The sequence below is a fragment of the Dendrobates tinctorius genome, unplaced genomic scaffold, assembly GCF_039654945.1.
Source record: "Dendrobates tinctorius isolate UK_male_01 unplaced genomic scaffold, ASM3965494v1 ptg000031l, whole genome shotgun sequence".
Classification (NCBI taxonomy): Eukaryota; Metazoa; Chordata; class Amphibia; order Anura; family Dendrobatidae; genus Dendrobates; species Dendrobates tinctorius.
Window position 1 is genome coordinate 23,904,166 of NW_027361699.1, and position 25,463 is coordinate 23,929,628.

Below are 25,463 nucleotides of genomic sequence, written 5' to 3' on the forward strand. Positions count from 1 at the left end.
ACACTGTAAATATTGAGTCTATATATGAAGTAGATATATTTTTCCGTAAAAGTTTTAAAAAAACCTTACGAAATGCGTAATTGTACTTCATTAAAGAGAACCTGACAGCAGCATTTTAATAAGTAACGTACAGACAGGGCCAAATTGGCACTGCCATACTGATCAAAATTATACTTCAGGTGAAGAAATCCGTTTTGTAGATTGTCTTTAATCGGTGTTTGAAACTTCGTTTTATTCATATCTTCTTGCGTTGGTCGGGTCCTGTGGGCAATACCGTCAGTAGGGTCTTCTGCTTTGTTCCGTCCCCTCCGCTGTGTCTGGGTGTCTCTTCTTTATCTAGAACTAGCTGAAGAGCCCAGCGCTGCCCAGTCATAGTAACTACCTACGGTTAGTTATAACAAATTATAATGATTATATCTATATATATAAAGCTGAGTGTAGACCCGCGCCCACTCCGCATAGCCACATTCACTATAATTCCCACATCATTCCATCAACCAGAACCACCGGACTACTACCACTTATATCCCACGTCATCCCGTCAGCCAGAGCCACCGGACTACTACCACTAATATCCCACATCGTTCCATCAGTCAGAGTCACCGGACTACTCCCTCTAATATCCCACATCATCCCGTCAGCCAAAGCTACCGGACTACTACCACTAATATCCCACATCATCCCATCAGCCAGAGCCACCGGACTACTCCCCCTAATATCCCACATAATCCCATCAGCCAGAGCCACTGGACTATTACTCCTAATATCCCACATCATCCTGTCAGCCTGGGGTCAGAACCAGAGCGCTGAGTGGAATGATCCTAACTTCCATACCGGGTATCCCTTTAAGATAGACCTGGAGTCAGAACCAGTTCGCTGAGTGGATTTGTCCTGACTTCCATACCAATGTTCCCTTTAATAGAAGCCTGGAGTGAGAATCAGAGCGCTGAGGGATTTACCCTAACTTCCATACCGGAGAGCCCTTTGAGAGAGGCCTGGGGTCAGTACCAAAGTGCAGAGTGGATTTGCCCTCACTTCCATACCGGGGATCCCTTTAAGACAGACTGGGATCAGAACCAGAGCACTGAGTGGATTTGCCATGACTTGCATACCAATGATCCCTTTAATAGAACCCTGAGGTCAGAATCAGAGCGTTGAGGGATATGCCCTAACTTCCATACAGGAGATCCCTTTAAGAGAGCCTGGGGTCAGAACCAAAACGTTGGATGGATTTACCCTGACTTCCATACCGGAGATCACTTTAAGAAAGGCCCGGGGTCAGTACCAAAGCGCAGAGTGGATTTGCCCTAACTTCCATACCAATGATCCCTTTAAGAGGCCTTGGGGTCAGAACCACAGAGCTGAGTGGAACGGTCCTAACTTCCATACCATGGATCCCTTTAAGAGAGGCCTGGGGTCAAAACCAAAGCCCTGGATGGATTTGCTCTGACTTCCATACCAATGATCCCTTTAAGAGGGAAGATGTGCCTACGGGATGGAGGATGTGTGATGGGGATATGGGCAGGGAGGGGGATTAATTTCTGTCATGTGCTCTCTTGCTCCTTTCAGGAGGGCAGACAATGGCTGGGAGCTTATGTTCCCAAAGTTGCTAGATTTCTCCCACCATGTCAGTGTCTGCTGAGGTGTTGTTAAGTGGGAAAACTTGCTCATAGCAACCAATCACAGCTCAGCTACTTTTAATCAGCTCTGGTGAAATGAGAGATTCTTAGTGATTGGTTGCAAAGAAAACTGTTGCTCATAGCAACCAATCACAGCTCAGCTTCTTTTGAACAGCTCTGGTAAAATGAAAGTTGCTTTGTGATTGGTTGGTGATACACACACACATACATATATACATTCACTTTTATATATATATAGAGATTTCATACCAGCTGTGTAAAAGCCACTGGCGGCGCTTTCACTGATTGAGCTCTTGGAAGTCTTCAGAAAAATTGCAACTGGGCACGCGTAGATTGCGCCATTTTACTGAAGACCTTCATTAGTCCTAGCCGCGGGTGACTTGTCGATTTGATATAATGGTAGGCTTCAGTTAAATGGTCACCCAGACACAGCGGATGGGAAGGAACAAAGCAGAAGACAGTGCCGCTCACAGGCCGCCCCGATGCATGAAGATATGAAAACAAAGAAACTTCAAAGATTAAAGAAAATCCACGAAACGGATTTCTTCACATGAGATATCATATTGATCAGTATGACAGCGCCAATATGGCTCGGTATGTAGTTTACTTAGGAAAATACTGCTGTCAGGTTCTCTTTAAGTAAAGAAGCATCTGACTAAGAGATTTAAAAACACTAAAGCAGCAATCTGTGTGAAAACCAAATTTTGTGTCCGTCTCAAAACTTTTTGCCAAGACTGTATTAGGCTGTCATACTTTTCTCATGTTCGTGTTTTTCTTAAGCCGACAATTTTTTTTCCATTCCTTTTTTTACCCTTTTCCAACCCCAGGAGAATGTTCTTTTGTAGTCCTTGACATTATTGCTAACCTTAAAGGGGTATTCCCATCTCCAAGATCCTATCCCAATATGTAATAGGTGTAGTAATAATAATAGCAAATTCCTCCAATTAGAAATGGAGTATAGTTTTTTTCTGAATTGCTACATCTTTTTTCTCATGTACAGGCTTTGCAGGACCTTACGTATCCATGGTTACAACCACTAGCAACTAGCTAACTAACTGTCACTATATCATTGGTCGTAACCATGGATACCTAAGGTCCTGCAAAGCCTGCACATCAGGAAAGACATTGCGAATCAGAAAAACTACACTACATTTCTCATTGTAGGTATTTGCTAATATTATTATTATTATTACACCTACTACATATTGGGATAGGGTCTTGGAGATGGGAATACCCCTCTATCAACCATCCGTGGCATCATAGCTTGGGTCCAGTTTGTGGAAATGTATTACGGTACCTTCAGAATTATTTCACTGATTCTTTTGATAGCCTTGATTCTTTGTGTTAAGGCCATGTGTTCCCGCTTCTTAAATTGTACAATACTAACATCCAATTATGTGAAAAAACTTCTAGAACTAAAATACTTTGGTCAAAAAAAGTAATTTGACCTCCTCATCAGTATCTCAGAATGTAAACTATTTCTCATATTCCTCTATGTGACCATGAATAGCAGAATGTTGTTACTTGCCTATGTGTAGTTTTTGTTTTCTTGTATGATATTCTCCTCTGGAGCCTAACCAATGTAAATTAATAACTGATATTTATGTAATATAATTGAGTGGAGATTAATTTCATTGAGTGGGGATTAAAATCTAACGCCATGTAAAGGCTTAAAATTCAATCTTAACCCCTTCACGCCGCAGCCCTTTTTCATTTTTGCATTTTTGTTTTTCGCTCCCTTCTTCACCAAGCCATAACTTTTTTATTTTTACTTCAATATGGCCATGTGAGGGCTTGTTTTTTACGGGACGAGTTGTACTTTTGAACGACACCATTGGTTTTACCATGCCGTGTACTCGAAATTGGTAAAGAAATTTCAAGTGTGGTGAAATTGCTAAAAAAATGCAATTCCACAAATTTTTTGGGGGATTTTTTTTTTACCATGTTCATCAAATGCTAAAACTGCCCTGCCATTATGATTCTCCAGGTCATTATGAGATAGTAGATACCAAACATGTATAGACTGTTTTTTAATTAAATGGTGGAAAAAAGTCCAATGTTTGTATAAACAAAGGCATTTTTTTCCAAGACCCTTAGTGTCTCCATTTTTCGTGATCTGGAGCTAAGTGAGGGATTATTTTTTGCATTCTGAGCTTGCGTTTTTAATGATCCCATTTTGGTGTGGCTATAATCTTTTGATCACCTGTTATTGCATTTTATTGCAATGTTGCGGCGACAAAAAAAAAGTAATTCTGGTGTTTTGACTTTTTTTTTTGCTACGCCGTTTACCGATCGGATTAATTCTTTTCATAACTTGATAGGTCAGATGATTCCGAACGCAGCGGTACCAAATATGTGTATATTTTATTTTATTTTTTTATTGGGGCGAAAGGGGGGTGATTTGAAGTTTTATATTTTTTTATTTTTTTAATATTTTTTACATTTTTTTTAAAACTTTTTGCATGCTTCAATATTCTCCATGGGAGACTAGAAGCTGCTGTTGTCCGATCGCTTCTGCTACACACAGGCGATAATCAGATCGCCTGTATGTAGCAGAAATGCTCACTTGCTATGAACGCTGACCACCAGGCGGTGCTCACAGCAGTCCGTTAGTGACAACCACAGAGGTCTGCTGGAGACCCGACCCACCCGTGACCGGCAATTATGTGATGGGGTCACCGATGGATGGGATTAGTGATGCGCTTCTGACACGATCACATTAAATGCCGCTGTCAAAGATTGACATTAATTATTTAAATAAAATGTTCCTGTGCTGAGATAGTCATATACATGTGCCCCTGCTGTGTACAGTGTAAAGGCTGTGTCTGACCGTACAGGAACATGGTCTGATCATACCACAGCTCCTGGGCAGGGGGGGAAGCAAAAGAAAGTATACAGACGGAACAGCAGGGGATCACAACTGATTCTTTCTGGTAGGTAAAATATTTCCCTGCCTGTTTTTAAGCAATGTTTTACTTCAAAGAAAGAATTAGCCGCAATCCCATTCTGTAATATCTGTATACTTGTGCGTTGTCCCCTGCCCCGGAGATGTAGTATGATCAGACCATGTCCCTGTACGGTCAGGCACAGCCATTACACACACAGTACACAGCAGGGGCACATTTATAAGATTATCTCAGCACAGGAACATTTTATTTAGACACATCCAAATGTGGAAATTATTATTATTCCAAGATCTATTGATTAAAATCAACTTTTGTTCATAGGAGAACCCCTTTAGCTGCCATAAACAAAAAGACTTCAATACACCAAAGCAGCTATGCCATAATTCTGGCAAAAAATCTCTTTGAAAAGTCGTGCACTTTTTTTGTGTGCAAACGCAAGGTTGCACAAAAAATGCATCTTTTGCCGTTTTTATGTCATTCTCTACCCAGCTCCGACAAAGTGGCAGCGCGGGGACCAGGTGTGGTGACCCCAGCTTGTAAAATTCATGACGAGCAGCAGCGTTTGCTACTCCACAAATCTTATTCCAGCAGGGAGTTGAGTAAGATTTGTAGCAAGGCTTGCCAAGCCACACCAGAATTCATTAAGAGTCGTGTGCCTTAATGAATCAGGGGCGTCTGCTCCAACGTGCCCCCTTGGGAAGACCGTCAAGAGAATCACCCGTCTTGATGAATCGGGCCTTCTACTTTATCAGACGCAGCGCTGCTTCAATATTCAAGCGCATTCCCCCTCTCAACCTTGAATGATAGCTCTCTATTGATAGAAATCATCAATGATCAGGCCATAGCTATGGTTACATTCAGCATTTTTGGTACATGCTCCATTCATACACTGAAAATGTTATTAACTGCATTCATACCTTCAGCTAAAAAGGAATTTGTCACAAGTTTTTGCCAGCTAATATGAGAGTAGCAGGATGTAGAGACAGAGACCCTGTGTTACAATGCTGGTAAACAGCTGGAATCCAATGGCGAGAAGAGCACAAGTGGGGTACAACAAGCGGGGGTAGAAGTTGGACGTAGCAGTTGGAATTGTAGATACAATGCAGAGATGAATAAGGACAGTCTGGGTAAGACAGTTTAGAAGCTGGACACTGGTGCTAGAAGAAGGCTAGACACAATATTCAATCAATGAGTGAATATTCCATGTGGCTTTAAGTAAGCCCAAACAGGAAACAAGATGGCTTCCACAGGTTCAAAATTGGCCTTAAACAGTAGGAAAAGGGCAATTGCAGAAACAAAAACAAAAATCTCCAGTGGTAAGGAGTGGATGTGCAGCACAATTTAGCAAAGTGAACTAGTGTTCAATTTGCAAAAGGACAATGGAATCCTGACACCCTGATTCCAACGATGTGTCACTTATCGAGCTGCTTGCTGTAGTTTTGATAAAATAACTCTTTTATCAGGAGGAGTTTTTAAGTAGAGAACTAGTAAATCTGCTGCCATGTAGTCCTCCATATTCATGAGCTCTGTGTAAATCTGCCCCCACCACTGATTGGAAGCTTTCTGTGTACACTATACCTAGGCAGTAAGCTGTCACTCAGTAGTGTGGAGCGAGGTTATACAGAGCTCAGCATTCCGAGAACTGTTAGATTGCAGCAAAGAAAATAGAGATTTTATCAAAGCTTCAGTAAGCAGCCTAGTAAGAACTATGCTCTTGGATACTTTAGCAAAAAGCTGGTGACAGACTCCCCTTAAGATTGTCATTGTGGTCACTTCTACTGATCCCCCCTACTTACACTAACATTCTTAACTGTAATGAAAATAAAGTTTTAACAATTCACCATTTACTCACTTTTTATTTGATTTTGTATTGCAGAAACATTCTTTATGTGTATCCCCAGAGGTTGAATTTTGCAAATCGACTTTCATCTGCAAGAAATATCACAATCAAAATACAGTTTATGTGTGGAGAAGATGCTAAGAATGCTTTGCCGGTAAATATTCTTTATATACTAAAGGAATACAGTTCACTTTCTCCTCTCTACTTACATACATGGCCCTTTAATATATGCAGTAGGGAAATGTATGAAAGCTCGTCCAGGGAATGTGGAGCAGTTGCCCATTGCAAATATAAAGGTTACTACTTTAAAGAGGTTATTCCTAAGGGAATAGATCCATCTCATGGGGATGTGTTCTAAAATCTTCAATACCTCATTCCCATGTCAGTAAAAGGAGTTCAGCAAAGTATAGAACGCCTGCCGTACTAACGCGTTTCTGGCATGTTACATATCCATACTCATGTTGTATTAAAAACAATATATACCCATTATACAAGAAATAGTTATGGGTCATCAAGAAAAATATTACATCTTTGATAACAATTCTCTCGGTCTACAAATTTGATTATTTGTTTATTTTACTTATATAGCTCCAACATATTCCGCAGCGCTTTACAGACCTTATCATTACTTTCCCCATTGGGGCTCACAGTCTAAATTCCCTATTAGTATGTCTGTGGAGTGTGGGAAGAAACCCATGAAGACACAGGGAGAACATACAAACTCCTTGCAGATGGTGTCCTTGGTGGGATTTAAACCCAGGACCCCAGCGTGGCAATGCTACAGTGGTAACAATTTGATTAAACAATGATCCATACCTAATAGTACATCCTTATCATGGATACAAGTGTACAATTAAGCAATGCCACAAATGAACCAAATAATGCCGCACTGACTGTGTGATGATTTCAAAATTTTGAGGAACGTCTCTGTAAATAAACAGGAATTCTCTGGCCGAGAGGCTGGTGTTCACTATCTAACCATTCTCCCAGCCCTTCACACCAGAAATGATCAGCTGCATAGGTTGAAGTGAAACACCTTTGTGTAGTCTCGGAAAAGTGAGAAATATGGGTATTACTGCAGCAGTTACCATCAAATAGTGTTTATTTTTATTTATTTTTATGTTATTTTTGTTTTGTGTTCGTCCTGAATAGACACTGCGTCATCTGATGAATAATTGATATTTGTTTTTATTAGTATTACCTTTTTTTGAGTCCTTCAATCTTTTTTGATTAATCAATTTGGCTGTGACATTTTCTGACGGTCACCAGTCATGGATCGGGGATGTCTGTTTCAGAATTGGTCGTAACTATTGTGTATTTTAAATTTCCATCTGTCATATTGTTTTTTATGCACCATGATAAAAGGCGTGTAGCATGCCAGAAACGCACTGCTGGGTAAATATAACCATCACGTTCCCATTGCACTACTTTAATAAATGTTGCCCATGCATTTCCTTTGTCACAATACTGTAGTTATGAGATGTTCTGGGGTGTTGTAACCCCCGATCTAAAACCTTTTTCTTCTGATGTTTTTCATCTATGCTGTCTTACTGATATTCAAGCTATACCATTAGAGGAGCCCTTATAAATTAATGGCTGCCAAAATGTCCATCCATTTGATTTTGCACATATACTGTAATCCTGAAGCCAATCCTTTTCGATACTCAATAGAAATACAATTAACTAGTTCCCAATATAATTAACTAGTTCACATCCACGAGTTTTTCTGCATTCTCTGATAATAATATAGTAACCCTTTTGATGGACTCAGTCATAATTATACACTACGACAATCTCTACATATTCATTATGAAAGCAAGTTTTTGCAATTTATTACTTTTTTGCTGCTTAAGGCAGTAGGACAAGGACTGACTTGTGCTGTACAGGAGGCTAGCATTAGTATGTGGAAACCCCAATGCTACTGTCTGTTCTCTACTACAAAATAACTAGTTTGTGACATAGTGATTTTCTAGTGATTCTAAGGCCTGTTTCACACATCAGTTTTTTGGCGTCCGCCAAAGTGTGAAAAAATGGATCCGTTTCCGTTTTGCCACAAACGGATGCTACCGGATACGTTTTTTTGACGGATCCGCTTTAGCCACTAATGCAAGTCTATGGGAAAAAAACAGATCCGCCCAAAAAAATGGCGGATCCGTTTTTTTACGGAAACCGACGGATTTTAACGGACGTCAAAAAACGGAAGTGTGATCCACCTCTAAGAGTGAAGTTACATTAAATATATACATTTAAGAAAAAAGCCAATCCCAGAAATGATGGCCACCTGATAGACAAAATAATATAACTGTATTAACATGCAAAGAAAATCAAGCTACCGTATATGCAAAAAAACAAAACAAACTCTCACATGAAAGCAAACACATTCCAACAAAGTGGGGTAACCCACTACAATATTGATAAGAATATAAAACCCAGACTCTGGAAAGAGATTGATAGCAAAATGTTGCGTATGTCCAGCAAGATGTACAGATGGGATATATAAGATGCCAAATGCTTGTAAGGTAACAATAAGAAAGCATATAGAAAAATGCAGCAAATCATTTAGTATCCAATATAATTATCACCTAGAGATAGTACATAGGACCAAAGTCATGATAGTTTGATAAGTTAAAGGCAATCTGTCAGCGTGTTTTTTTGCTATTTCATCTTAAGACAGCGAGAGGTAGAGACTGAAATGCAGAATTCAGGGATGTGTCACTTGTTAAAGTGCGTGGTGTTGTTAACTAAATGTGAAGGATTTATCACTAAGAGATTAACATTGCCAGACTAGTTCTGCAACGCCCCCTCCTGTGATGAGCAGCTCACTGTCAATGGACTTTGTACACAAAGAGCCTGGTGTGGGTGGGGTTAACTTTCTCAGCTCTGCTTTATTCTAAATCTAAAAGCTGTGATTGTGTCAGAACTGCTGCACCCAGTAATCTAAGTGATACATTGTTGGGTTCAGCTTCTCTTTGCCTACATTATGTTGCTCTCAGATGAGGTAGCAAAAACCTGCTGACACATTCCCTTTGGGGATATGGAAAGAGACTTAGTATACGCTAAACCACTGCAGTTGTTAAACAACCGCTGATCGGCTACATGCAAATTGATCGGTGGTCATTTAATAGCCTGTTTAAACAGGCCAATTGCGCTTTCATGCAAACATAACGATTGCTAATATAATCGCTCTGTGTGCAAGCATGAAATAAATTTCACCCAATGAATGAGCATTTTGCTTGCTCATCTGGTGATTGGCATCCTAATTAGACAAGCCAACTATCGGGAAACAAGCACTCCTAGGAATACTCGTTCTAAATAATCGGCCAGTGTAAATGCACTTTAAGGCTTAACCTTTATTTTTGTTTTTGCTTTCTCACCTTCTTAAACTTGTTGAACTCTGGTCTTCTAGAAGAAATATTCATGTTTAACCTTCCTGATGGGTCTACATGGAAGCAAGAGCCAATGGTTCCAATCTGATAAGAGAATAGGGACCCATGGCTAATTACTCCCTAATGCATGTCACATGAAAACCTTATGGAAACGATAAACCAGATAATGGGACAATCACATATTTTTAAAGGGGGTTGTCTGACAAAAACAATCTCTTTTTATTTAACGGCCCTGACCATTACATTCCTGGCCCTTAGATGACATTGCTGACTGCTAGACTTTTTCCCTGCATTCACTGGTACAGGGTAAGGTCTGCTCCAAAACACAATGCATGGGCCGCTTACAAGACCTTGATGTATGGACCCATCATGAGTCTCCTGACCCAACTCAACAGCATCATTTACGCTTATGAGGCTGTTAAGGTCAAGTCGGGAGACCACTCATTATTCACTCTGTTCCGGTTCATAGATGAGAGCGCCCTTTATGATGTCTCTATGCCTTTATTGGGTATGTGGAAAGAGATGAGGACCCCCTTTAAATATTACACTGCGCTGTTTTGGTATCTTCCATGGGAGTTAAGGAAGCAACCTGGAACGTCACACCCTGCGGCATATAGACATACATTCCCACTGAGATAAGAATGCCCATTTAAGTACTTTTAACTACAATAGCTCTAATGTATTATTCCTGATCTTTATTCTTTAATAATGAAAAATGAATCTGTAAAAATTACAATAGTAGAGTTCATAATATTATCTTTTCACAATATAGGTAATTTTTGGGAAGTCCAATGGTCCAGAATTCCTGGATGAGGTGTGCACAGCTGTCACATATCACAACAAGTAAGTGGAAATGATCTTGCACTTATATATTATTGCACTCTCTGGCTTCTTTTGGATAAATATATGGTCTGTTTTACGTAAGAAGCGTTTAACAGGTTAAAGAATATAAGTATTAGAGCAGTTGTCTGTCTCCAACGCGCCTGGGAAAACATAGAAGTCACTTTGTAGAAATGTAAAAAACAAAAAAGAAAATTATGGCCCCCAATTTATCATTTGCATTTTTTAAGTGACTTTTTTTTTTTGCCTTATTGTATTCATTGCCGTTTTATACTCCAAATTCTTTAAAATGGTACAATCAAAGATTCTATTTTTTCTTGTCTTTTACCTTTTTTGCGCCTTTTTAGAACATAAAGTTGTCTAACCCTTTATAATGTGGTATGTCAATCTTCAACTTCTCACAAATAAAATCAGACAGATTTTATATTCTGGAGTACAATTGTGCATAAATGTTGCAACATTTCGAGAATTCACAAATGAGGAATTAAAGGTTTGGGATGAAAGTCTGCAGCCACTCTATGTGACTACAGACTTCTGACACCTAACAGCTTTCACACCATATGCTATGTGATCGCAAGTACACGATTTGCATACTTCCAACCACATTCCAACTAAATGTGCGCTGCCTCGCTCAATGCAAGAGAATTGAATAAGGGCGAGCAGGTCTAGTCGGCACATGACCTGATGAATACAAATTGCATACTTGTGCTCACATTAACGCTTGTTCTTGTCCCAGGCAACATTATCTTGACCGCATGTAGTGGACTTGGTGTAAGGATTCAAAAGTCTACAGTCACATAGAGTTCCTGCACACTTTCATCCCAAGCCTGGACAATCCCTTTAAAGAAACCTTGCCCACATTGTGGAAGAAAAAAAAGCAGGCAAAACCAAGTAAAATTAACTTATTGAAAGGGATAAAATTAAATATAAGACACAGAGAATCACTATTTTATTTATTTTACTCATTTATATAGCGCCATTAATTCCACAGCGCATTACAGACATTATCATCACTGTCCCCGATGGGGCTCACAATCTAAATTCCTTATCAGTATGTTTTCGGAGTGTGGGAGGAAACCGGAGAACCCGGAGGAAACCCACGCAGACATGGGGAGAAGATACAAACTCCTTGTAGATGTAGTCCTTGGTGGGATTTGAACCCAGGACCCCAGTGCTGCAATGCTAACCGCTGAGCCACCGTGCTGCTCATTTTTTTGCCTTTTTTTCTGGAGAAAAAAGGTTCTAAGACAATAAAAATTGGGGCCTAAGTGTCTCCCAATAACCATGGAGTTCTATCAGACAACCCTTTCTCAATCACTATATTCCCGATGTCAGCCTCTGGTCTCCTGAGCTCGCATGACGCTGATATGTCATGGAACAGCGCCCACACGAGAGGTGAGTATAGGCTGTTATTATTTTACATGGGGGAATATAGTGAGGGGTTATAGTGGACAACCCCTTTAATATCACAGGAGAAAGTTGTGTTTTCACATGTCTTTACCATACAAAGTGTATATGTGTACCTAGACTACTAATAGTGAACATGTCAATACAGCCACCGCAAATGTCACCAGTGGGATTTCCAACAGTTCTTTTCAGATAAGATCTTTTCATTAGCATTGCACAAACCAATTCTAATTATTTTCTGTTATTGTTGTGTAACAAATGAGACATTCACAGGATGTTAGAAAAATATTTATCCATTCAACAGAGTCAACAAAGTTGTGGAACATTCTGTGTAATTGAGGTGTGTCCATGATTTAGAGAGAGATTCAGGAACAAAAGCTATGAGGGAAATCCAGTATAGACTGGAAAATTTTTGACTACAGCTTCATCACAATAAACCCTCAACAGATGGAAGAATACCTCTATCAGGGCTTGTTCACACTCTGCAATTTCGCCGTGGTTTTTCTACATGTTTTTCAAGGGTTAAAAAACGCTGCACTCTACTGTAACAAAGTGTTTTTTTCAAATCGGTAGCATGCCAGGTCTTTCAGCATTTTTGCAGCGGTTTTCATCCATACAAATGAATGGGAAAAATGCATAAAAATGTACGTAAAAACACGTTGAAAGGACATGTATCAAAGTGTTTTTCTTGCCAACTACGGCATTTAGCAAAGCAGCGTTTCCCAAATTCCAGTCCTCGCATCCCAAAACAGATCATGTTTTCAGTGTTTCACAGGTGAGATTACCTGCAGCAATTTCTGACGCCTTGATAATAATTCCATCACTTACGTAATACTAAGGAAATCTTTAAAACATAATCTGTTGGGGGACTGTGAGGACTGGAGTTTAGGAAATACCGTAAGGGTGCATTCAGACATCCATAGAAGTGGAAACCCAAGAAGAAAAAAAAGCAGCAAGCAAATTAGTAAAAAGTAATAGTACATGTATTACACTGTTTTGACACATGTAAGGTGTTAATACTTGAGGCAATGCTATTTATATGTGAGAGTTTTATATGGAGATGGCTGCTCTTAGTAAGCACCTGTACACCTGATTTCTTGTTTTTTTATATTTGTAATACTCAAGGCAGGTTAGGACCATCCTGATGGGTACACCTTGTCGTGGTGGGAAGGCTTTTATGCTTTTTAATCAAGATAGCGTTAACTTAGTACCTGTGAGGCTGAGTCACTTCTCACAGACAATCCGTGAGTTGGGATACTCAAGGATTCCGTGGTCAAAAGCCAGGAGGGTACGTTATAAACAGAGGGAAGAGACAAAGGCATAGTCAGGTAATGGTCCAAGGTCAAAATGCCAGGAAAATAGCAGATCAGAAAAAAGGGATTAAACAAACAGATGGTCAGAACGAGGTCCAAGGTCAGGCAATAAAAGATCATCGGCCCAGCTAAGTGGCCAAGCAATTACCTGGGACAATGGACATCTGGAGACAGCCAGCACCTCACAATCTCAGATTGGACAGCCGAGCTGTCAATCAAAGCACCAACAGGTCAGCATGCCCCTGCACCAGACTGGACACTGAACTGTCAATGAAAGTACTGACAGCTTCAGCACACCCCCTGTACCAAATTGGACGGCTGAGTCGTAAGTAACTGCATCCCAGACCCACTGAGGGGTGGAATCGTGATAGTACCCTATATACTATTACTGTTTACTTGCTGTAAATAGGTTATATGCTCATTTTCATTTTTTTTCTTGAGTTTTGTCTGTGAAATTGACGCAGTGTGATCAATACCAGTTTATAGGTCAGCTCAGTTTTTTGGTTTTGTCCTTATAAATTGGTCTGAGATTGGACCGCAATGCAAGGACTCCCCTTTGATCTTGCAACCTGGGCATGACAGTTTTATATATTTCTATGAAGTTGTTAGGCTCGGGTCGGGAGACTCAGGCCACTCTGTGCATTTCGATCCAATTTGTACATACGTCTGAATGCGAACAAATTATTATTATTTATTTATTTAGAGCACCATTGATTCCATGGTGCGTACATGAGAGAAGTTACATACAAAATACAAATATAGAGTAGCGTAAACAAACTAACAATGACAGATTGGTACAGTGGGGATAGGGCCCTGCCCTTGCGGGCTTACAGTCTACTGGATAATGGGGAATGAGACAGTAGTTGGGGTGGGTTGCAACAGCTTCGGTGCTGGGCAAGCGGCATCAGGGTTATTTCAGGCTGTAGTGAGGTGGCAGCAGGGTCATTTCAGGCTATAAACTTGTTTGAAGAGATGCATTTTCAAGTTTTGTCTGAAAGTTACGAAACTGGCAGATAGTTAGGGTACAAAAATCCAGAGTATGAGGATGCTCAGGAGAAGCCTTGGAGGCAATTGGTTGAGGAACGTATAAGTGTGGAGAAGAGAAGAAGTTCTTGCGAAGACCGGAGATTACATGTTGGAAGGTAGTGGTAGACTAGTATGGAGATATATGGAGGAGACAGATTATGGATGGCTTTGTAGGTCAATGACAGTAGTATGAACTGAATATGTTGGGGGAATTGGGAGCCAATGAAGCGATTTTCAGAGGGGAGAAATGGAGGAATAACGAGGCAAGAGATGGATTAGTCGGACAGCAGAGTTAAGGACGGACTGGAGAGGTGATGAGAGTGTTAGCAGGGAGTCCACAAAGGGAATATTGCAGTAGTCAAGGAGGGAAATGAAATCATGCACTAACATTTTAGTAGATTGAGGGTTGAGGAAAGAAAGAATTCTGGAAATATTTTTTAGTTGAAGGCAGGAGGTGGCAAAAGCTTGGATGTATGGTTTGAAGGACAGTGCAGAGTCGAGGGTTACTCTGAGGCAGTGGACTTGCAGTACAGGGGAATTCTTGCTATAATTTATTGTGAAAGATTGATGAGGTAGGGGACTTACGTGAGATGGAGAAAAAGGTTGAGTTCAGTTTTGTCCACAGTGAGCATTAGGAAGCGGGAAAAGAAGGAGAATATGGCTGATATCCTACTCAGGGATTTTGGACAGCAGAAAGGTGACATCTGGGCCAGAGAGGTAGATCTGAGTATCATCATGGTTATGACCACTGATATAGTGACAGATAGTTAGCTAGTTGCTAGTGGTCGTAACCATGGATACCTAAGGTCCTGCAATACCTGCCACATAAGGAAATAGACATAACAAATCAGAAAAATTCTAAACTTCTAATTGGAAATGTTTTCTAATATTGTTATTATTACACCTACTATATATTGGGATAGCATCTTCAAAATGGGAATACCCTTTTAACCGACATGTAAAAACTATACATGTTTCTGTACCACTTGAATTTATTTACATCTGTACATCATAAGTATACTTGCATCCACACCCCAAGAGTATGCCCCTATAGCACTCTAGTATACCTGCAACTACACCAGTACTTATGCCGTATATTATACCTGCACCTCCTAGTCCTACTCATCATCTTGGTGCATATCTTCACCTTGATGAGGGGGTGTGCTGGAGAAAGATGATCCTGAAACATGGAGCGGTGCACGCATCAGAAGCGCTAGATGCGTGATGTGAACCTTCGTGTGCGCTTTGCCACAAGTCCTACTCCAGCCTTCTGCAGTAAAATTTGTGGCATAGTGAACACCGCCGGCCGTCATGAATTTGATGAGTAGCAGTCGCCACTACCCAGCTTCGCCAGTTTTGTGCACCTAAATCTTGTGACTTTTCAAAGCTTTTACTCCAGAATTCTGTCATGACAGCTTTGATGAATCCGGCCCTATGTTTATAGATGTAGGTTTTAATGTTTCCTTTTGATTTCTTCTAGCTTATGTTTTCATTTCGAAGATAGGCTAACTATATTGCGAATGGAGAATAAGCAATATACAGTATAAGGCTACATTCATATACTGTTTTCAGGCACATCAGTTTTTCAGGCACGTATGCCCCAGACATGTGTCTCCGATGTAAGCATGCTGTAGCATACGCCTGCCATTATAAAAAAGTGTATAGTGCTTGCTTAATTGCTATACTTTTCTTTTATTGTGTACTGCATAGAATAGTGTAGTGATCATGCTTTTCTACAGAGTGAATAAAAAGGTATGCTGAAAAGGACACCCTTTTGGTATACACTGGTGGCATAGGGCTTATGGGTGTACGCATTGGGGAATACGTCTGACATATACCATCAACGTACCTGAAAGCAAGAGATTTACTGAGCCTAGGTGTATATTAGGTATCAGATATGTACTCTAGGTTACATTATTGTGTATACTGATGATCAATCACTTAGGTATTTAAAATTTCCTTTCAGGACCCCTGATTTCTATGAAGAAGTCAAAATCAAACTACCTGCAAAGCTAACAGAAAAGCATCACCTCCTCTTCACATTTTACCATATCAGCTGCCAGCAGAAACTTGGCACCGCAGTAGAAACGGTTCTGGGATATTCTGTAAGTGATGTTTTATGCATGATATTAGTTCTATATTCCATGTTATGTTTGCTACCTGTTATGCATTCGTTCCTGTTTCTTCCTTAGTGGTTACCAATCCTGATAAATGATCGGCTTCAGACAGGACATTACTGCCTCCCTGTGGCCACTGAGAAGCTGCCCGCTAACTACTCGATGCATTCTCCAGAGGTAATCTAGCATGCTTGTCAGAACACGGGTCCGATTTCAGGTTTCTCACTAGGTGAACTTTTCAGTTATTTCTACAGTTTTCAGAGACACACATTGATTATTAGGTCAGATTCACATGTGCAGTTTTTTTGAAAAATAATGTAAAAAAAATGTATAGAGGAAAGATTTCTGGTCAGAAGAATAGAAGGAACCAAGGCGAAGAGGAAGACCAGCAACCTGATGGCTTGATACAATCAAGACAACGGTGAAGAAGACCCTGGTGGACCTGTCTAGGCTATCTAGATCAACAGAGCTTTCATCCATCAAGTCACCATGGCTCGAGATCGGGCTAAAGGCCGTTAATAATAACTCTGATCTTTAGCTCTACCACAGTTTTTTTTTATGCCAAATCCAGGAGTGAGTATGAAGAAAAGAGGTGATGTGTAATCATACCAGTATCTTTTCCTTTCTTTTGGTTTAAGAAAACAGTATCAAAACTGCATGTGTGAATCCAGCCATATGTAAACTGTTGTCATAGTTGGTTTGTCGGACTGTGAAGTTCAGAACAGGATTGTCCTGTAGCGCAGTGGCTGGTTGTGGGGGATTTGTAAGCTGTTTTGTTCTATACAGGCCAGTAAGTGAAAAGGATCTTCCAGGAATTTTTTAATGGCTAAATAGCATTAGGTAGGATAAAATAGCAAAATAATGTATAGTATACTTGGCTCGTAAATTTCCCTCTGCTCCTGTGCCACTGTTCTGGTTGTCCCGCTGGTCTTTGGTAGTTGCTACAGTGATGACATTCTGACTACCAACGTCACCGCTGCAGCCAATCACCGGCTGTGAATCATTAGTTATGGAAGGACTTTGCAACCATCACTTCTGATGCCAGTGATTTGCTGCCGTGGTCTTGTGCTGATAGTAATAAGGCTAACAAAAACTAGTTGGCAGAGCTATATCAGTGTAAGATATTGCAGTAAACCAGAAATTATTTATTAATACATGACCAACTATCTGCCCATTTTGTTTTAAACCCTAAAAACCAAATCAACCCTATCACATCCATATTAGAATAATATCTGGTTTTACATGTCCAGAAGGCTTTAATAGAAATAATTGTCCTGTACTATGGGACTGGGAGTTCACTTTGTAAAGCAACATATATCTATAGAGAGAGGGTGCAGGACTGGGACCTTACATACGTTATTGGCGTTATTGGCAGGCTCATATATCTTCACTCTTGTAGGGTCTCCGGTCCATACTACATAACTGCACTTTCTTTTATATATAGTACAATATTTCTTCAACCACCGCACTTGTTACCACTGCAGTCATGTTTGTGTTCCCAAAGTTCTCCAAAATGTATTATATAGTACTTAATATTTCCATGTGCACTGGGGGTCACCTGAAGACTGGTGAGTTTTTTCGGGGTGCAAACAGTACCAAGCGGGTTGTAGCAGTAGCAAGATACTAAAATAATTATCTCCTATCTTTACATGAAACTAATGAAATAGTTTTGATGGTAAAACATCTTTCTTTAGTCAATATATTTCAAGAAATCTCCATGTCAGGTTCATTCTGATTCATCCAGCCCTGCGCTATACGACACCCCAATTCTGTCTTCACAGCCACATCCAATCTGTATACAATGGGAAGATAGGCAAAGGAGAAGGGAACCTAGGAGCCACAATGCAATGAAGTCTTATACCTGCAAACCAACAGCTGTGAATCTTCCACCAAGGTCCATTCTTTATGACTGTGTAATTCCTTGTTGTGTTCAGGTGAGCACAGCATGTGGCTAAAGGATATCGATGACCTGGTCATTAAAAAGCTAAACACAGAGCTTCACTCTAAAAATTGGAAGCATTATTTTTTTCCCTTAATTATGGCAAAGTTTTTATCCGATCAAAGCCTTGTTTTTTTGAGGTGTAGCAATGTCCATTAGAACATAACCTGTACAGGATTTTTTTGTAAGTGAATGTAAGAGACCATGATATTCAGTATGCTGCTAAATTGTCTGAAAATCATTTTAATACAATTAAAGTGGTTTTCCCATCACTAAGAACCTATCCCAACATTTAGTGTAGTAATAATAATAATAATATTAACAAATGCCTCCAATTAGAAATGTTGTATAGTTCTTCTGATTCGTTGTGTTGCTCTCCCCATGTGCAGGGCATGGCAGTAGCTTAGGTATCCATGGTTATGACCACTCATATAGTGACAGTTAGTTGTCAGTGGTTGTAACCATGGATATATAAGGTACTACAATGCCCTGCATGAGTGGTAAACAACATGTCTTACCAGAAGAACTATACTACATTTCTAATTGGAGGTATTTGCTAATATTATTATTACACCTAATACATATTGGGATATGGTCTTGCAGATGGGAATACCTCTTTAAGGCCCTTTTACGCCACACAATTCTCATGAACAAGTGATCCTAGGAACTCCTGTGTCCCGATAATCTCGCAGTCTAAGCAGATTTCCAATCACTTGCTCTTCGGGAGAAATGATCTTTTGTCCTTCTCCAAAGATCGTTTTTCTCAGCAGCATATCTTCTCGTGTAAACAGTACCTCTGCTGCCATGACCAATGGCAGCCTATGCACATTGAATGATCTACTTCAGATCGTCAATTGTGTATCTAAAATCAGGTCAGTAGGTGATGGCTAAGAGTAATCAATCATTAATTATGTGTGTTTATATTGTTTGCACCAATTACAGAAATTACCAGCTCAACCGATACCTATTAAATGGGTTGAAGGGCACAAGGGGGTGTTTAACGTGGAAGTTCAGGCCGTATCTTCAGTGCATGCCCAGGTATTATGTCTTTGTAATATGAACTCAGATTGATTTATAAAAAGACAATTACAGATTTGTGGTTGCTGATTTCATGATTAATCTGTAGAGAGAAGGGACCATGTGTTCTTACTTTCATCTTTTTCATGTATGCTGCTTTATGTGCCACATCCATATCATCCATATTTTGCTTCTGCTGCGCCCTCTGTGGTTGTACACAAGTATCGACCTGTATGCCTCAGAACTCTGGCCTTGTTTGTAAAAAACTAGACATTCCATTCTTGTCATAGACATCATATCTGTATAAATGCATAGTATTGTTCAAATATATGGTATAAGCACCAGTCAAAACAAGAGAGCCACATGACAGGCTTGAGACAATTATCTAGTAATTTTGTCCTATTTCTCATAATATTTAGTATGTGTACAGGTAGACAAGCTCATAATAATATGGTAGTGCACATGGATTTTGAAGTACCTTCTAAATATCATATTTCTGTTGTCAGGACAGCCACTTGGAGAAATTCCTCACTCTCTGCCATGCACTGGAAGGTCCCGTGACTTTCCCAATTCGAGTCTTGGATCAAAAGATCACAGAAAACTCCTTGGAACATGAACTTAAACTGAGCATAATTCAGCTAAGCTCCTCCAGACTAGATCCATTGGTGCTTTTCCTCCATCTTGTTTTGGACAAACTGTTTCATCTTACTGTACAGCCGATGGTGATTGGAGGGCAAACTGGTAAGATCATACATAAAACTTTATTGTTAGGAAATACCCCCATGGAACTTGGTGGTTGTGAGTGTTGGAAATTAAAGTGTTTGTCCCAAATGGACAACCCCTTGTGAGACTAAACCTAGCCCTCCACCGGTTCTGATTCTCTGTCCTCCAGAAATTGGATTGTCCACACAGTTCAGATGTGTCCAAGTATATGTTTAGATTGTAAGCAAATGTACCATCTAGTATGTTTGTAATAATGGTATATTGCCTTTTTTGTCTGCTTCAATTATTGATCAGTTAGCTATTGTGAACAGATTATAGAGATTCTGAAATCCTGAACAACACGTACACTACCGTTCAAAAGTTTAGGGTCACTTAGAAATTTCCTTATTTTTGAAAGAAAAGCACAGTTTTTTGCAATGAAGCTAACATTAAATGATTCAGAAATGCATTCTTTACATTGTTAATGTGGTAAATGACTATTCTAGCTGCAAACGTCTGGTTTGTAATGCAATATCTTCATAGAGGCCCATTTCCAACAACCATCACTCCAGTGTTCTTATGGTACTTTGTGTTTGCTAACTGTGTAAGAAGGCTAATGGATGGTTAGAATACCCTTGAAAACCCTTGTGCAAGTTTTTTAGCACAGCTGAACACAGTTTGGCTGATTAGAGAAGCTATAAACCTGACCTTCCTTTGAGCTAGTTGAGAATCTGGAGCATTATATTTGTTGATTCCATTAAACTCTCAAAATGGCCAGAAAAAAAGAACTTTCATGTGAAACTCGACAGTCTATTGTTCTTAGAAATGAAGGCTATTCCATGCGAGAAATTGCCAAGAAACTGAAGATTTCCTACAACGGTGTGTACTACTCCCTTCAGAGGAGAGCACAAACAGGCTCTAACCAGAGTAGAAAGAGAACTGGCAGCTTCATTAAATAGTACACGCAAAACGCCAGTGTCAACGTCTACAGTGAAGAGGCGACTCCGGGATGCTGGCCTTCAGGGCAGAGTGGAAAAGAAAAAGCCATATATGAGACTGGCTAATAAAAGGAAAAGATTAATATGGGTAAAAGAACACAGACATTGGAAAGAGGATGATTGATAAAAAGTGTTATGGACAGACAAATCCAAGTTTGAGGTGTTTGGATCACACAGAAGAACATTTGTGAGACACAGAACAACTGAAAAGATGCTGGAAGAGTGCCTGACGCCATCTGTCAAGCATGGTGGAGGTAACGTGATGGTCTGGGATTGCTTTGGTGCTGGAAAAGTGGGAGATTTGTACAAGGTAAAAGGGATTTTGAATAAGGAAGGCTATCACTCCATTTTGCAACGCCATGCCATACCCTGTGGACAGCGCTTGATTGGAGCCAATTTCATCCTACAACAGGACAATGACCCAAAGCACACCTCCAAATTATGTAAGAACTATTTAGGGAAGAAGCAGGCAGCTGGTATTCTATATGTAATGGAGTGGCCAGCGAAGTCACCAGATCTCAACCCCATTGAGCTGTTGTGGGAGCAGCTTGACCGTATGGTATGCAAAAAGTGCCCATCAAGCCAAACCAACTTGTTGCAGGGGCTTCTGGAAGCATGGGGTGAAATTTCTCCAGATTACCTCAGCAAATTAACTGCTTGAATGCCAAAGATCTGCAATGCTGTAATTGCTGCAAAAGGAGCATTCTTTGGCGAAAGCAAAGTTTGAAGGAGAAAATTATTATTTCAAATACAAATCTTTTTTTCGAACCTTGTCAATGTCTGGACTAGATTTTAAATTCATTTGATTAATAAAAGTATGAGTTTTCATACGCAAAGTTGTCTGGGTGACCCCAAACTTTTGAACTGTAGTGTACACTATATGGACAAAAAAGTACATCCCAAAAGTCTATGCCTGCTTCCGCTAATAACAATGAGAGCAGTGGATGGAAGTATTCATCAGCCAACGCCTACACTCTTAATAAGTAATAATAGAAAAAAAACGACATAGGTTCCCGTGTTTTTGATAACCAGCCAGCAAAACTGACAGCTGGGGACTGCAACCCTCAGCTGTCAGCGTTAGCAAGGCTTGTTATCAATCTGTTTTTTTTTTAATTATTCAAATAAATAATGAAAAAAAACAACATGGGGTCCGCCCTCCATTTTTGACATCCAACTTTGCTTAAGCAGATAGCTGGTATTCTCAGGCTGGTAAGGGGACATTAATACTGACCCCCCCAGTCTAAAACAACAGCCCACAGCTATCCAGAAAAGTAGCATCTATTAGATGCGCCAGTTCTGGCGCTTTGCCTGGCTCTTCCCAATTACTGTGTAGTGGTGGCAAGTGGGGTTCATATTTGAGGGGTTGATGTCACTTTTGTATTGTCTGGTGACATCAAACCCACGGCTTAGTAATGGAGAAGCGTCTATAAGCACCTATCCATTATTAATCCTAGTTATGTTATAAATAAACACACACAAATAAAGTCATTTAATTGAAAAAATGACACAGACTCCTTTATTGATTCTAAATTAAACCATACTCACGTCATCATCGCCCATTCCATCGACGTCCTTGTCTCCTGTAATTAAAACAAAAATAAAAACCAATGATATCACTCACCTGTCCGTCGTTCTGTCCCATGTCTGGGGTGTGACAGGTTGACAAAAATCTTAACTTCAAAAAATTATACCAGGAAATTATATTCATAAAGTGTACATTAATCTCCTTTAAAAACAGAATATTTTATTTTAAACCTTATAAAAAACACCTGACCCAGTGTAGAAAGGTACATATACCATAAGATACAAAAAACAGTAATCGACCAAAAAGCCTGCCTGCCACAACCCTACAATAACCTACTCTTTCTCCTTCCTTGCTGTGGAGGTTGGCACCCTAAGAAACGATTTTTTGGCGCCCCCACTCAACGTGGACTATTCCTGTCTCCCCTGATTCACCCTATCAATATAGGTGGGAAAACTATAGTGAAGAAAGGAATGAACGGAATAGATCCTTATATAATACTAATACACATAATGCACAAAATCATAGGTTGCTCTTATTGGTTCTGGCAGTACAGACACAAGCAAAAACTAACTAAAAAAATATATACAAAAATCTGCCCGCTCAATGGCTATCTGGCATATCTTGTTATATAAAAAGTCCTATACAAAAAGCACTATAGCATCATAGAAAAAGCATAAAGCCCACAGTGAGATGGAATTTAAACATAGATTGAGGATATTCCACCACCATCCCTTTGCAAATCCTCACATACCAGCTGTATCCAATAGCATCATGATAAGCATAAAAATATTAGAGCAGATATTCTCTGGACCTAATGTGAGACACAATAACTCCTCAAATGGTCCCATACACAAGATACTATAGTACCAAAATAAAAAGCCCAAAATACAATGGAGCTCCACATAGATTGAGGATATTCCACAAATTACTCTTCACATATCCTCGCACACCAGCTCTATGTAATAGCATTACAGCACAAATAACAGTACTAGAGCAAGTGTGAATAATAGCTGTCTACAAGTATCTAAAGGGCTGTCACATTGTAGAAGGATCAACTTTATTCTCATTTGCACAAGGAAAGACTAGAAGCAATGGGATGAAGCTGAATGGGAGGAGACACAGATTAGATATTAGAAAAAACTTTTTGACAGTTAGAGTGATCAATGAGTGGAACAGGCTGCCACGAGAAGTGGTGAGTTCTCCTTCCATGGAAGTCTTCAAACAGAGGCTGGACAGACATCTAACTGGGATGATTTAGCGAATCCTGCTTTGAGCAGGGGGTTGGACCAGATGGCCCAGGAGGTCCCTTCCAACTCTACGATTCTATGATTCTATGATTCTATGAATAGGACGTAGCATGAGTTGACACCTCGATGCGTTTCCCCATTCACACGGTTCATCAGGAGGACAAAATACTATAGATACCGGATGCCATGATGATGCTTGGCCCCCGTTTGGAGACTTGCTCTCTCCAACACCACAATAGACACTGACTCTCAAGTCCATCTATTTAAGCCACATCATGTGATGATCACATGACCGTGATATCATCCCCTGGCTTCCTGGATGGATGAGGGATGGATGGAGGTATGGCTGGATGGATGAGGGATAGATAGATGAAGGGATGGATGTGTGGATAAGGGATGGATGGAGATATAGATAAATGGAGGGATGGGTGGATGGAGGTATGGTTGGAGGAATGGAGGGAGGTATGGCTGGCTGGATGCATGGATGAGGGATAGATGGATGAATCATAGAATCGTAGAGTTGGAAGGGACCTCCTGAGCCATCTAGTCCAACCCCCTGCTCAAAGCAGGATTCGCTAAATCATCCCAGACAGATGTCTGTCCAGCCTCTGTTTGAAGACTTCTATTGAAGGAGAACTCACCACCTCTCGTGGCAACCTGTTCCACTCATTGATCACTCTACCTGTCAAAAACTTTTTTCTAATATCTAATCTGTGTCTCCTCCCATTCAGTTTCATCCCTTTGCTTCTAGTCTTTCCTTGTGCAAATGAGAATAAAGTTGATCCTTCTACAATGTGACAGCCCTTGAAATATTTGTAAACAGCTATTAAGTCTCCTCTCAGTCTTCTCTTTTGCAAGCTAAACATTCCCAAATCCTGCAACCTTTCCTCATAAGACAGGGTTTGCAGACCAGTCATCATTCTGGTCGCCCTTTTCTGAACTTGCTCCAGTTTGTTGATGTCTTTTTTTAAAATGTGGCGCCCAAAACTGGACACAGTATTCCAGATGAGGTCTGACCAAAGAGGAGTAGAGGACAATAATGACTTCACGTGATCTAGACTGTATGCTTCTGTTAATACATCCTAGAATTGCATTTGCCTTTTTTTGCTGCTGCATCAGACTGTTGACTCATATTCAGTCTGTGATCTATTAGTATACCCAAATCTTTATTCCTCCCATTTTGTATATGCTTTTTTCATTTTTATTGGCCAGATGTAGTACTTTGCATTTTTCCCTGTTAAAAACCATTCTGTTAGTTGCTGCCCACTGCTCCAATTTATTTATATCATTTTGAAAACTGTCTCTCTCTTCTCTAGTATTAGCTATCCCTCCTAGCTTTGTGTCATCAGCAAATTTAATCAGTTTACCCTCAATTCCTTCATCTAAATCGTTGATAAAGATGTTGAACAATACAGGGCCCAGGACAGAGCCCTGTGGTAGATGTGCAGCCATTTACGACCCCTCTTTGGGTCCGATCACTAAGCCAGTTATGAATCCACGTAACAGTTGCCTTGTCCATTCCATACTTAGTCATTTTTTCAATAAAGATTGTGTGATATA

General features: G+C 40.1%; 1 protein-coding gene across 4 annotated transcripts in view; it reads left to right on the forward strand.

The window, feature by feature from the left end:
• The window catches only part of DOCK8 (dedicator of cytokinesis 8), a 268,625-nt gene that overhangs the window by 150,294 nt on the left and 92,868 nt on the right, over nt 1-25,463 (forward strand). For all 4 annotated transcript variants that reach the window (XR_012231574.1, XM_073572263.1, XM_073572264.1 and 1 more), the window contains 6 exons: nt 6,423-6,540; nt 10,545-10,615; nt 16,325-16,463; nt 16,551-16,652; nt 19,357-19,452; nt 19,938-20,172. Coding sequence is in view for 3 of the 4 variants with exons in the window: in XM_073572263.1 (XP_073428364.1) it covers nt 6,423-6,540; nt 10,545-10,615; nt 16,325-16,463; nt 16,551-16,652; nt 19,357-19,452; nt 19,938-20,172 (761 nt within the window). In the remaining variant the exon portion in view is untranslated. The remainder of the gene's footprint in view (nt 1-6,422; nt 6,541-10,544; nt 10,616-16,324; nt 16,464-16,550; nt 16,653-19,356; nt 19,453-19,937; nt 20,173-25,463) is intronic.